Below are 13,269 nucleotides of genomic sequence, written 5' to 3' on the forward strand. Positions count from 1 at the left end.
AAATTGATTTGTAATCTCTGAAAGTGCTAAGTATCTTGTTCTAGTCCACACAGTACTAATGTTGTTTATGACTAGGTAATATAAATAATGTAAACATGTCATGTATTACGTAGATGTAATATATGTATATTTATATGTACATAGATGCAGTATTTATATATGTAATATATGTACGTAGATGTAACGTAAACTATGCAATACAAAAGGAGTGCAATTATAGGCAGACTTCTATTTATACTGAGGTGATGCCACTTCGTTCCACAACTCCAGAGGGCACCATTCAGATGGGCTCCGATGGCCACTGCGGCCCATGGGAGCGAATATTTAACGAAAAAAAAATCAAGATGGGTTCGTCGGGTCTTCCAGCTAGATAAACTTCACAGCTAAGAAGTCTGAAGTTGAGAAGGGTTCAGTTAGGACTGATTATTAAATAAAAACATTTCATTTCTTCTACTTAAAAACGGGCGGGAAGAGACAAGCTATTCGAAAACAGCTAGGAAGAAAACGCTTCTCCGCACAGTTTGCCAACTACGGGACACCGTGGAAATTCCACGCTAGGATAGTCGCGATGCCTACTGGGAGTTGTAGTGTGGCCCTCGCCTTCCGTGCAGCGGCCTGGGCCCCGCAAGACTCCGTTTCCCAGCAGGCCGCGCGCCAAGGCCGCCGGCGGGACTGGAGCTGCCGCGCTGACTACGAGAGTGGCTCTGTCAGCGTTGGTTCCTGTCGTGGCCATGGCCTCGTTCGTGACGGAAGTTCTGGCACACTCGGGAAGGCTGGAGAAGGAGGATCTGGGCACCAGGATCAGCCGCCTGACCCGCAGGGTGGAGGAGACCAAGGTGAGGGCGCGGCAGCAGTCGGCGGATTAGAGAGCGACGCCGGGTGGTGTTCGAGGAGAGATGAGCAGTGGCTGAGGGCGGACACAGTGGGTAGGAGCAGAGTCAGGTGTGGGGCCTGAGTGGGAAGAATGAGGAGTGGCAGGGCTGGGAAGTATGTGGATTGAGGAGGAAGCTTGGAGCGCGGCCGAGTTGGGGACGGAGGAGGCGAGGAGGCCTGGGACTGTGCGGAGGAGGAGGCGGTGGCTGGGGGAATGTTGGGGAGTGGGGTTAGGTTGGGGAGGCCGGGGGCAGGGGACGCGGAGGGAGACTGAGGGGACCAGCAGGGCAGGGGAGTGGGACTGAAAGCCTCCACGTGTCCAGAGAGGGAGCACAGGAGAGGGATGGATATGAGGACAGGACGTGTTTGTCTCCTGCACCCACTCCTTTTTGTCCGATTTGTTGATGCACATGATAGCTTTGGGAAGATTGTACCATCCTCCTCTCTGAAGTTTTTGTTATTGAAACCTAGCAGTGTGTTTATTTGCTCTCTTCTCCATCCCTAAGCCCTGGAGGCCGTGCTGAGTGTTGTAAAACACGTGAATGGCACTTCTCTGGACCCTGCTGTCTTGAGACTGATAGAGAACCAAAAAGCACAGAGCCGTACACAGGTTCCCTGTGTACTGCTGTCCTCACCTTGCCAATATTTGCCCGCATCTTTGCTGCGTTCACTTAAAATTATGTGCACCTGCTTAAGTCTGGATTTAAGGGAGCGAGTTTGGCACCTACCATAAAGGCACAAGAAGTAGCTCTTCCTAACAATTCTTGATTTTACAAAAATGGTTTCCTAGTTTGTAAATATTTCACGATACTGACATCTCTTTAACATGGCTTTTGGGTTTTAAACCACGTTTTATATGATACACAGACTATTAAGCTACCTTAGCATGGCACTTGGGGTTCCTGTGTGTTCTGAACCTAACTTACCTTTCCTTTCACTAGTTTCCTTTACCAACTTGAATCTTCAGCCAATTGAGAATTACTTCCTATGCTCCAAGAAGGCCCAGTATCGTTTCTAGTTCCCAGATTTTGCTTATGTTGCCGTTTCTCCATCTTTACCTGTAGTCTTTCTACCCATTTTCCAGGTTTCATCTCAAATGTAGTTTCCTGCATGAAAAATATCCCCATTTTCCCTCAGGCAGAGGTGTTCTCTTTCTCTTTTGTGCTCCTGGAGAACATTAACTCTGTTGTTGTGTTACATTTCTGTGTTCGGCATTCTTGCTACTCAAGTGTATGTAGTGTTTTCCTGCCTAAAAGGAATTTATTTGTGGGCAGGTGTAATTTATACCTGTAGCTTCCAAAGCATTGAATAATTCAGTGCAAAGTCTTCAGTAATTTGTTTATTAATAAAATGTAAATCAATTTACAGTTTTAAGATTAGACCTTAAAATTTTATAAGCCAGAAGATAGAAATTTGTAAATTGATTGAAATATACAGATTATGGATTTAACTTATCCATTTGCTTTCTTTTTTATTAGATATATGTATAATTAAAATTGGCTGTAGTCTGAGCTGATGCAGTTCAATATGAGAACTTCTGGCTCCACCTTCTCTTTTCCAGTGTTTGTACAACTCTTGGGCACTAGTGGGATTTGGTGATCATTGTCTTCTTTCACTCTAATAATGTCATAGGACCATTAAGGGTGGGAGAAATATGTTTTTCAAAGAAACCTGTTGGCTTGGAGGGAAAGTGAATGGGTGTGGAAGGCTCCAACATGGAGGATTCCTTATGGAAGACAAGCATATATTTTTAACAGAGTCACCTACTCATCTCAGTGTAATTCTTCTGTCTTATATTATAGGGTGAGGTATGCAGTATGATCAGCAAGAAGTACAGTGAATTCCTGCCCAGCATGCAAAGTGCACAGGACCTGGTTTCCCAAGTGGATAAGCTATCTGATGACATTGACCTGCTGAAGTCCAGGATAGAGAGTGAGGTAAGAAGAGGTTGTTGTATTGGGTACGTTTGCAGGGAGGTAGTTCAGCTTCCTGATTCCTAAGACAATTCAGTTATGTACAACTTTTCAAGACTTCACTATCCTTATTGGTAAATGAAAGTCGAATTAGATGATTTTAGGGTAATTTCCAGCTTAAAAATAGAAATATTTTCCAAAATTATAATTTAAATGATTTCTTTTTTATAGTAACTTTTTTTTTTAGCTATAATAATAATGTCTTGCATTTGAATAGCCCTTTATAAATTTTTAAAAAATAATCTGAGGAGAGCTGGCCTGGTGGCGTAGTGGTTAAGTTCACGTGCTCTGCTTCAGTGGCCTGGGGTTTGTGGGTTTGGATCCCAGGCATGGACCTACACACTGCCCATCAAGCCATGCTGTGGCAGCATCCCATATACAGAATAGAGGAAGATTGGCACAGATGTTAGCTCAGTGAGAATCTTCCTCAAGCAAAGAGGAAGATTGGCAACAGATGGTAGCTCAGGGCCAATCTTCCTCAACAACAAGAACAACAAAATCTGAGGATTTTATTGTCTTCATAATAAAAACAGGTAAAGCTTAGAACTGGATCATTTGGCCTCTTCTCTTGTCTCTTCCTAGTTAAAATACTTGCATCTATTAATGGCCAGCATTGTCTTACAGGTCTATAGCTGGCCTCAACACATTCAAGCTTCAGCACAAGGTTTTGTCTTTTGACAATTTTCTTCTGGAAAATTGGCTTGGTGTGCCAATCATGACCACTCTACTTCTTGTCATCAAGCCACTTCCTCTGGACATCCAGAGAGTCCTTGCCCATCTTGTCCTGTGTCAGTTTGTGGGGCTAGTGCTTTCTGTACTTGTGTGGAAAGTCTGGTGGGTTTTAAGAATGTTTATCGTGTTTTCTGGAGTGCTTTCATCACAAAAAGAAGTAAACAGTCTGGAAACAAAAATATCAGCTTTATAATTTTAAAGACATTTTCCACATGTATTATCTCACCGGGATTTTTCCCCTACAGTTTCCTTTTAGGAAAAATAGGCAATTGAAAGAAAGCAAGCTGATACTGGAGATTTAAACAAACTCTAATCTTAGGTGTCTTCAACATCTATTTCTAAATTTTTGCTCAGGGCTCGTTGATATCCAAAAATCAAGATGTTGAGGTATTCTCAAGGTCCTGAAGGAAAGACACCAAGTCTCTTCTCTACGTGATAGTTTCTAAAGAAGGAAAGTGAACAGATGTGTTTTTCAAAAGTTTTCTATAAAATTTGAATGACAAATAGGGAAACCACTAGTTAGCTAGAAAATTTATTTAACAGTCAGTTCGCCAATCATTCTTATTAGAGGTTTTAATAAAAATAAATCCGTTACTTACAACTCTAGCACAGCTCAAGTAATATTTTGGAAGTGTATTTGTCGTTAGTTGATTGTTTGATCAATGAGTCAATAGTGCTATCTTAGTCTGTACTATTGAAATGACATGAAGTATCTGGAACAAGAGAGTGATGAGTTCTCTGTGCCTTTTGCTGGTCAGATTATGGCTGGTGAAATTTATTCAATTCTGGTTGTTGTCTTTTGAAAAATGGCTGGTCTAAATGAGAGGGTCCAGGGCTGAATACTGAACCATCTGAAGAACAATGAAAGAAACTGAGGGTGTTTAGTTTTAGTAAGAAACACTTTCAAGATTTGAAGCCCTAGGGGCTGGCCCTGTGGCCAAGTGGTTGGGTTCGTGCGCTCGGGTTCGTGCGCTCGGGTTCGGCGGCCCAGGATTTCGCTGGTTCGAGTCCTGGGTGCGGACAGAGCACTGTTCTCGTCAAGCCATGCTGAGGCAGCATCCCACATGCCACAACTAGAAGGACCCACAACTGAAAATATACAACTATGTACTGGGGGGCAAAAAAAAAAAAAGGTTTAAGCCCTATCATACCAAGATTCAAATTTATAGCCAAAGAAGGGGAATTAGATCGATAGGTGGATGTTATAAAGAAATTTATTCAGTCATTTGATATACTCATTGAGCATCTACAAAGTGCCTGATACGGTGGTAGTTGCTGAATAAGACAGTTTTTAATTTCAAAATGTGACTCTCATGCCTGATATAGATGAGTAAAATAGTGTGGTACACACCAAATAGGAGTAATCCAGTTAGAAGAGGTGTAGTTAAGGATGGCTTCCGGCAGGAAATAGTGTCCAAACCAAAGCCTGAAGTGACAGGTAATTAGGCAGAGAGGAAGGAAGAGTGTTTTAGGTAGACGTAGGGGACAGCATTGCAGAAGCAAGGATGTAATGGAGAGATGTCACTTTTGGAGAGCTGCAAGTGTTCCGTATGACTCATGTTTAGCGAGTGTGGTGGGAAAGGATATGAGATGAGATCAGAAAGGTAAGCAAGGACCTTGTATATCAGGTTAAGTAGTATGGACATTATCTTGATGGCACTGTGGAAGCCATGGAGGATTTTAAGCAGGGGAGTGACATCAGAATTGAATTTTAGGAATCCCATCTGGTTGAAGTTTCAAGAAAGGACTTGAGGGAAAAAGAGACTGGGAAATGAGAAGGCAGTTAAAGCATTAGGAGGCAGTTAAAGTAATCAGGCAAGACAGGGTGGCGACTTGCTCTAAAGTCAGTGGCAATGAGGATGGAGAAAAGCGGATGAATCCTAGTGACGTTTAAGGGATAAGATCTTTGGGACTTGTTGATGTGGGTAGTAAAAGACGGAGAAGTCAACGATAAGTAGGGAACCAGGTCATTGATGTGCCATTCATTGAAACAGAGAATCTAGAGAAGGGGTAGGTTTTTGTGGGAGAAATTAGTTTAAATATGGAGTGCCTATGTGATATCCAAATAGAGTTGTATAGTTGGAGTGTATTAAGATGAAGGCTAGATGTTCAAAAGAAAGGAAGAAAGGGAGACAGAGACAGACATTGAAATCCACTGGCTCAAACAAGATATGTATTTTTTTTTTAAAGATTGGCACCTGGGCTAACAACTGTTGCCAATTTTTTTTTTTTTTAAGGATTGGCACCTGGGCTAACAACTGATGCCAATCTGTTTTTTTTCTGCTTTATCTCCCCAAACCCCCCCTGTACACAGTTGTATATCTTAGTTGCATGTCCTTCTAGTTGTGGGATGTGGGATGCCGCCTCAGCGTGGCCTGAGGAGCAGTGCCTTGTCCGCGCCCAGGATCTGAACCCTGGGCTGCCGCGGCGGAGCGCGTGAACTTAACCACTCGGCCACAGAGCCAGCCCCAGATACATATTTTTTAACTGTAGTAGTCCAGGCTAGCATGCTGATTCTACGGCCTACCTGCTCTAGTATAGTCTCTACCAAGCACTGTGAAGGGGGTCTGAGATTTTAACCTGCTTGCAAGTTAGCCTGCCACAGTTTCATGGATGCTGGTAGAAGACATGAGACTCCTTGGATGAGAGATGAAAGATAGTTTATTACTCACAGCAGTAGCCAGCCTGAGCATTTTTGCACAGGGCCCTGAGCCCCAGTTTCTACAGGGCAATGTGCAGTGGATTATAGAAGAGAACTGAGCTCAGGGAATGTGAATCTCTTATAATGGGGAGTAAGCATGCTTGCTTTTTGCTTTGGAGGAAAACACCATCTCTGTTTTCCAAGCTGTTTACTACACAGACTTCCTTGAAAAGATAGTCCAGAACAAAAGATGGTCATTACTTCACTCGCAAAACAGTGCAGAAATGTAAGAGACCCCTAAAAAATTATGTTTCAACAGTCTGTAGAGCAGCAGAATTGGCAACACCTGGTGGCTTGTTAGACCTAGAGGCTCTCAGGCCCCATTGCAGACCTATTGAATCAGGATCTGCACTTTAATGAGATTCACTAAGTAATGTGTATGTATATTACAGTTTGAGAAGCACTGCTCTAGGATTTTGTTGTTGAGTGGTTGAAGTTGGTCTCTCCCCATGTCCAAGTTGTAGCTGGAGGTTAAGGGCATGGGGGAGGCACATCTATTTTCTTAAGACTCAGACCTGGAAATTGTGCACATCACTTCTGCTTATATTCCATTGGTGAGACTGAGATACATGGTCACCCCAACTGTGAAAGGGGCTAAAACATAATAGACTAGTTGAGTAGCCATGTGTTATTGTTACTGTGGGAGAATGGAAGTATGGATTTTAGTGAGCATTTTGCACATCACCCATCCATATACATGTTTGGAGGTTAGGAAAATGATGTGGACTTCGGATAGCAGCACTTGGAAATTGAAGACATGGGAATGGATGAGATTGTCCAGAAAGAGTGTATAGAGCAAGGTTTCTCAACCTCGGCACTGATATTTGGGGCTGGATAATTCTTTATTGTGGGAGACTGTTCTGTACATTGTAGGATGTTTAGCAGTGTCCCTAGCTTCTCACTAGATGCCAGTAGAACTCCTTCAGTTGTGACAACCCCAAATGTCTCCAGACATTGCCAAATGTCCCTGCATGGGAATGGGGCAAAAAGAAGTTTATTTTTTGAGAACCAGCAGTTCAGAGTAAGAAGAGGGCCAGAGAGAAAGGAATATCAATATGTTTGAAGTGATCAGAGGCAAAATGAAGCTTCCCCCCAAAAATGAAAGGAATGGCCAGAGAACTAGCAGGAAAATGAGTAGAGAATGAGGTCGTTGCTGAGGAGGAGGAAATTTTTTCTCAAAGTTGGGAGACATTTTAGCATATTTAAATCTGATGAGAAGAGCCATGCTGTAGTAGGTCTTCAATCAATATATATTTCATGAATGATGAATGAATTAGGGAGAGGTAAAAGATATAGAAAGAGAAGAAATAATTGATAGTGCAACGTCCCTGAAAAGGGGGGGCAGAATGAGAGTTCGGGTTCTGATTCAATGTAAAATCTTTCTAATAGTTAGACCTATGCAATGGAGAGTGAGTTATCACTTGGCAGTTGGGATACCCTTCTAGTAATCCAGGTGGATGAGCTCTCTGATGAAAGATAGCAACTGCTTAAGCTAAGAATAGGTGGTGACGCGAGGATTCTTGGTTGATGGGAATGGGTATTCCTGCATAGGGTCATGGTTTGGACTGAGAGGACCGCCTAAGATCTCTTCCTGCTATTCTGTGATTTTTGTTCCAGTCTTAACCAGCACTTAAATTTCAACATGAATTATATTCACCTAATAAAGCTTAATGATTAGCTATAAATGTTTTATTTCTTAGGTACAGAGTAGCTTGAAAGTACTTGTTTTTGATGTGTGCATTAGGTCCGCCGAGATCTTCATGTATCAACTGCTGAATTTACAGACTTGAAGCAACAGTTGGAAAGAGATTCAGTAGTCCTAAGTTTGCTTAAACAGCTGCATGAGGTCAGTAAACTCAGCTCAAACTTCAGTGTTTTGGTGGTAAGAAAGTTATTTTTTTTTCACTTGGTCTCATTATTAACTGAGTATTGGGCTGTATGGTATTTTTTCATATTTTAAAAAAGAATAAGCTGACAGACTTGAAATAATAAGATATATAAAGTAAAATGACTAATAACTATCTTATCTTTTTAGTTTTCTACTGCTATTGAAGAATATCATTGTGCATTAACAGAGAAGAAGTATGTCGTTGCTGCTCAGCGTCTGGAAGAGGTATTAAACGCTTTCTCCAAAGCCTGAGCAATTAGTACTATTTTTGTTTTTAGTAAATGTTGTGTTCCATGTATTCCTTATCGTTATACAGATATATTCTGTTTGCCCTGAATCCAGATGGAATGTTTAACAATGATTCTGTTTCACTACCAGGCAGAGAAATGCTTGAAATTATTAAAATCCAGAAAATGCTTTGATTTAAAAATGTTAAAATCTCTCAGCATGGAGTTCACAATACAGAAACAGAACATACTTTATCACCTTGGAGAAGAGTGGCAGAAGCTGATTGTATGGAAGTTCTCACCATCAAAAGGTGCTGCTGACCTCAGGTGGACTGCTTTGCTTAATCTGCCTGAACCAGTTTGACCTCTGAATATATTCTAAATATTTTATATTGGTAGATGAGAAGGTTTCATTTATTAATCTCCCAAGTGTACATTGAATTTTCATATTAAGCAAAATGCTTGTTAGGATCAACTCCTTTGGGTCCCTAAAGTGTTCTCACTTTACTTCTCTTACCTCTCTTTCTGTGCCTTCACTAGGAAGGAGCAGAGAAGAGGGAAGATGGTTGAGTGGCTGGGATCCACATGATGAGGGTGTAGTCGAGGAGGTGGTAGTAATTTAAGACCATACAAAGTTCCCACGACATTGTAGGATGTAGCCATTCTGGACAGCTGGAATCCCAACAATTTATCTTGGCTAGAAATCTGAAAAGAAGCTGTTCAACCATTCTCTATCTTGCTGAGGAAAGAAGACAGGAAGTCAATGGGACAAGAGTTTGGCTCAAATATTCTCAGTCCTTGGGGAAAAAATGGTGACAGAATCATGAGATAGGGGGTGCTTAGCAAGATGAAGAAGTAGAATAACTCTGGCCCTGGCTTTGATTTATGCTACTTGGCTCTCAGCTCCTCTGCCCATCTCTGGGTGTGAGCCCTCTCTGGTATCTTGTTAATACAAAGTAAAACCTCTAAGGGAATAGGTAAAGGACATGCCATTACACCTGGTGTATTTTCTAATATTGAAACTTGAAATTTAGTTTATTTCAGGGGAAACCTCACAGTCTCCCTCCACCCCCTTTCCTGTATCCACTTTGGCCTCCAGATACATTATATATGTATGTGTGTACATAGAGATACACACACACGTGTATGTATTTCAGGTATTTTGAAGAAAGTAATCGAGAAATTTTAGGTTCTATTTCTAAGCAGACTATAAAATTAAGAAAAGATAGGTTTTCTAATTATTTGTTATAACACACCCTTCCTGTTAAACGTATTTGGCAGGCTATCCTCTTTACTTGATAAGAAAGAACATAGAAGAGGAGGTCTCAAGTGAAATTAGAACCTCGCTTTTCATTTCTTGCATTCATTCAATACATATTTAATAAGCATTTATTTTAGACACATCACCTTGCTTTTGCACTTAGTTGATTCTTTAAACATATCAAAAAAAGTCATTTCCTATTTTAAAGTGATGCCAAGGACATGTATGTCATAAGTAATATTTGGTTGCATTAGAAGTGTATTATAGTAAAACCACATATTTAGGAATCTCAGTAGAGAATGGGCTCTGAGGAATAGCATTGCAAACATCTTGTATTGCTGAGACAGCTGATATTTTTTCCCTTTTTCTTAGATACCAGCAACTTGGAATCTTACCTACAAACAGAACTTCATTTATGCACTGAACAATCTCAGAAAGAAGAGAAGACCCCTGTGCCACCAATCAGTTCTGTCCTCTTGGCATTTTCTATTCTTGGGGAGCTGCATACCAAGCTTAAATCATTTGGTAAGGCATGCTACTGTGTTTCCTTTACATGAAGTCTTAGAAGGTCCAGTGTTAAAGGAGTGATAGAAAAGATTATAAAACTATTCTATGGATAATATTGATGTTGGATCATAGGGTTTGGCCTCATGATTCGTCAAATGGAATTGTCATAAGTATTACTGTTTTTATTAAGGTCTTGGATCCTTTCTTTCCTTTTTTTACTTTTTATTAAGATATGATAGTTTACAACCTTGTGAAATTTCAGTTGTACATTATTGTTTGTCAATCATGTTGTAGGTGCACCCCTTCACCTTTTGTGCCCATCCCCCACCCCTCCATTTCCCCTGGTGACCACTAATCTGTTCTCTTTGTCTACATGTCTAACTTCCACATATGAGTAGAATCATATAGAGATTGTCTTTCTCTATCTGGCTTATTTCACTTAATGTAATACCCTCAAGGTCCATCCATGTTGTTGTGAATGGGATGATTTTATCCTTTTTTATGACTGAGTAGTATTCCATTGTATATATATACCATATCTTCTTTATCCAGTCATCTGTTGATGGGCACGTAGGTTGCTTCCATGTCTTGGCTATTGTAAATAATGCTGCAATGAACATAGGGCTGCATGGGACTTTTGGAATTGCTGATTTCAAGTCCTTTGGGTAGATACCCAGTAGTGGGGTGGCTGGGTCATATGGTATTTCTATTTTTAATTTTTTGATAAATCTCCATACGGTTTTCCATGGTGGCTATGTTTTCCATAGTGGCTGCACCAGTTTGCATTCCCACCAGCAGTGTATGAGGGTTCCTTTTTCTCCACAACCTCTCCAACATTTGTGACTTTTTGTTTTGGTTATTTTTGCCATTCTAGCAGGGGTAAGGTGATATCTTAGTGTAGTTTTGATTTGCATTTCCCTGATGATCAGTGATGATGAACATCTTTTCATGTGTCTATTGGCCATCCGTATATCTTCTTTGGAGAAATGTCTGTTCATGTCCCCTGCTGATTTTTTGATTGGGTTGTTTGATTTGTTGTTGTTGAGTTGTGTGAGTTCTTTATATAGTATAGAAATTAACCGTGTGTTGGATATATGACTTGCAAATATGTTTTCCCAATTGGTGGGTTGTTTTTTTGTTTCAATCCTGTTTTCCCTTGCCTTGAAGACGCTCTTTAGTCTGATGAAGTCCCATTTGTTTATTCTTTCTATTGTTTCCCTTGTCTGAGACGACCTGATATCTGAAAAGATCTTTTTAAGACTGATGTCAAAGAGTGTACTGCCTATATTTTCTTCTAGAAACCTTACGGTTTCAGGTCTTATCTTTAGGTCTTTGATCCATTTTGAGTTTATTTTTGTGAGTGGTGAAAAAGAATGGTCAATTTTCATTCTTTTACAAGTGGCTTTCCAGTTTTCCCAGAACCATTTGTTGAAAAGACTTTCTTTTCTCCATTGTATGCCCTCAGCTCCTTTGTCGAAGATTAACTGTCCATAGATGTGTGGTTTTATTTCTGGGCTTTCAATTCTGTTCCATTGATCTGTGCAGCTGTTTTTGTACCAGTACCATGCTGTTTTGATTACTATAGCTTTGTAGTATGTTTTGAAGTCAGGGATTGTGATGCCTCCAGCTTTGTTCTTTTTTCTCGGGATTGCTTTAGCAATTTGGGGTCTTTTGTTGCCCCATATGAGTTTTAGGATTCTTTGTTCTATTTCTGTAAATAATGTTATTGGGATTCTGATTGGGATAGCGTTGAATGTGTAGATTGCTTTAGGTAGTCTGGACATTTTAACTATGTTTATTTTTCCAATCCATGTGCATGGAATGTCTTTCCATCTCTTTATCTCGTCATCAATTTCTTTCAGGAAAGTCTTGCAGTTTTCGTTGTATAGGTCTTTCACTTCCTTGGTTAAATTTACCCCAAGGTATTTTATTCTTTTTGTTGCGATTGTGAATCGGATTATGTTCTTTTTCTGTTAGTTTGTTGTTAGAGTATAGAAATGCTACTAATTATGTTGATTTTATACCCTCAACTTTGCTGTAGCTGTTGATTATTTCTAATAGTTTTCCAATGGATTCTTTGGAGTTTTCTCTATATAAGATCACGTCGTCTGCAAACAGCAAGAGTTTCACTTCATTGCCTATTTGGGTTCATTTTATTTCTTTTTCCTGCCTAACTGCTCTGTCCAAAACCTCCAGTACTATGTTGAATAAGAGTGGTGAGAGTAGACACCCTTGTCTTGTTCCTGTTCTCAGAGGGATGGCTTTCAGTTTTTGCCCATTGAGTATGATGTTGGCTGTGGGTTGGTCATATATAGTTGAGGTACTTTCCTTCTGTACCCATTTTATTGAGAGTTTTTTATCATAAATGGATGTTGGATCTTGTCAAAAGCTTTCTCTGCATCTATTGGGATGATCATGTGGTTTTTGTTTCTCATTTTGTTAATGTAGTGTGTCATGCTGATTGACTTGCGGATGTTGAACCATCCCTGTGACCCTAGTATAAATCCCACTTGATCATGGTGTATGATCTTTTTAATGTATTACTATATTCAGTTTGCCAGAATTTTATTGAGGATTTTTGCATCTATGTTCATCAGTGATATTGCCCTGTGGTTTTCCTTCTTTGTGTTGTCCTTGCCTGGTTTTGGGATCAAGGTGATGTTGGCTTCATAGAATGTGTTAGGAAGTGCTCCATCTTCCTCAATTTTCTGGAATAGTTTGAGAAGGATAGGTATTAAATCTTCTTTGAATGTTTGATAGAATTCTTCATAGAGGGAGTCTGGTCCTGGACTTTTATTTTGTGGGAGGTTTTTGATTACTGTTTCAATTTCTTTACTTGTGATTGGTCTATTCAGATTCTCTATTTCTTCCCGCTTCAGTTTTGGGAGATTGTAAGAGTCTAAGAATTTATCCATTTCTTCTAAGTTGTCCAATTTGTTGGCATATAGTTTTTCATAGTATTCTCTTATAATCTTTTGTATTTCTGTGGTATCCATTGTGATTTCTCTTCTTTCATTTCTAATTTTTTTCATTTGAGTCTTCTCTCTTTTTTTCTTAGTGAGCCTGGCTAAGGGTTTGTCAATTTTGTTTATTTTCTCAAAGAATCA

General features: G+C 40.1%; 1 protein-coding gene across 2 annotated transcripts in view; it reads left to right on the forward strand.

Moving 5' to 3' along the window:
* Positions 1-639: 639 nt before the first annotated feature.
* The window catches only part of ZW10 (zw10 kinetochore protein), a 44,212-nt gene continuing 31,582 nt past the window's right edge, over positions 640-13,269 (forward strand). For both annotated transcript variants that reach the window (XM_044752483.2, XM_044752484.2), the window contains exons 1-6: positions 640-836; positions 2,676-2,810; positions 8,024-8,125; positions 8,315-8,392; positions 8,546-8,705; positions 10,028-10,180. In XM_044752483.2, coding sequence (XP_044608418.2) covers positions 732-836; positions 2,676-2,810; positions 8,024-8,125; positions 8,315-8,392; positions 8,546-8,705; positions 10,028-10,180 — 733 coding nt within the window. In that variant the 5' untranslated portion in view covers positions 640-731. The remainder of the gene's footprint in view (positions 837-2,675; positions 2,811-8,023; positions 8,126-8,314; positions 8,393-8,545; positions 8,706-10,027; positions 10,181-13,269) is intronic.

This window comes from Equus asinus, chromosome 20, assembly GCF_041296235.1.
Source record: "Equus asinus isolate D_3611 breed Donkey chromosome 20, EquAss-T2T_v2, whole genome shotgun sequence".
Taxonomy (NCBI): domain Eukaryota; kingdom Metazoa; phylum Chordata; class Mammalia; order Perissodactyla; family Equidae; genus Equus; species Equus asinus.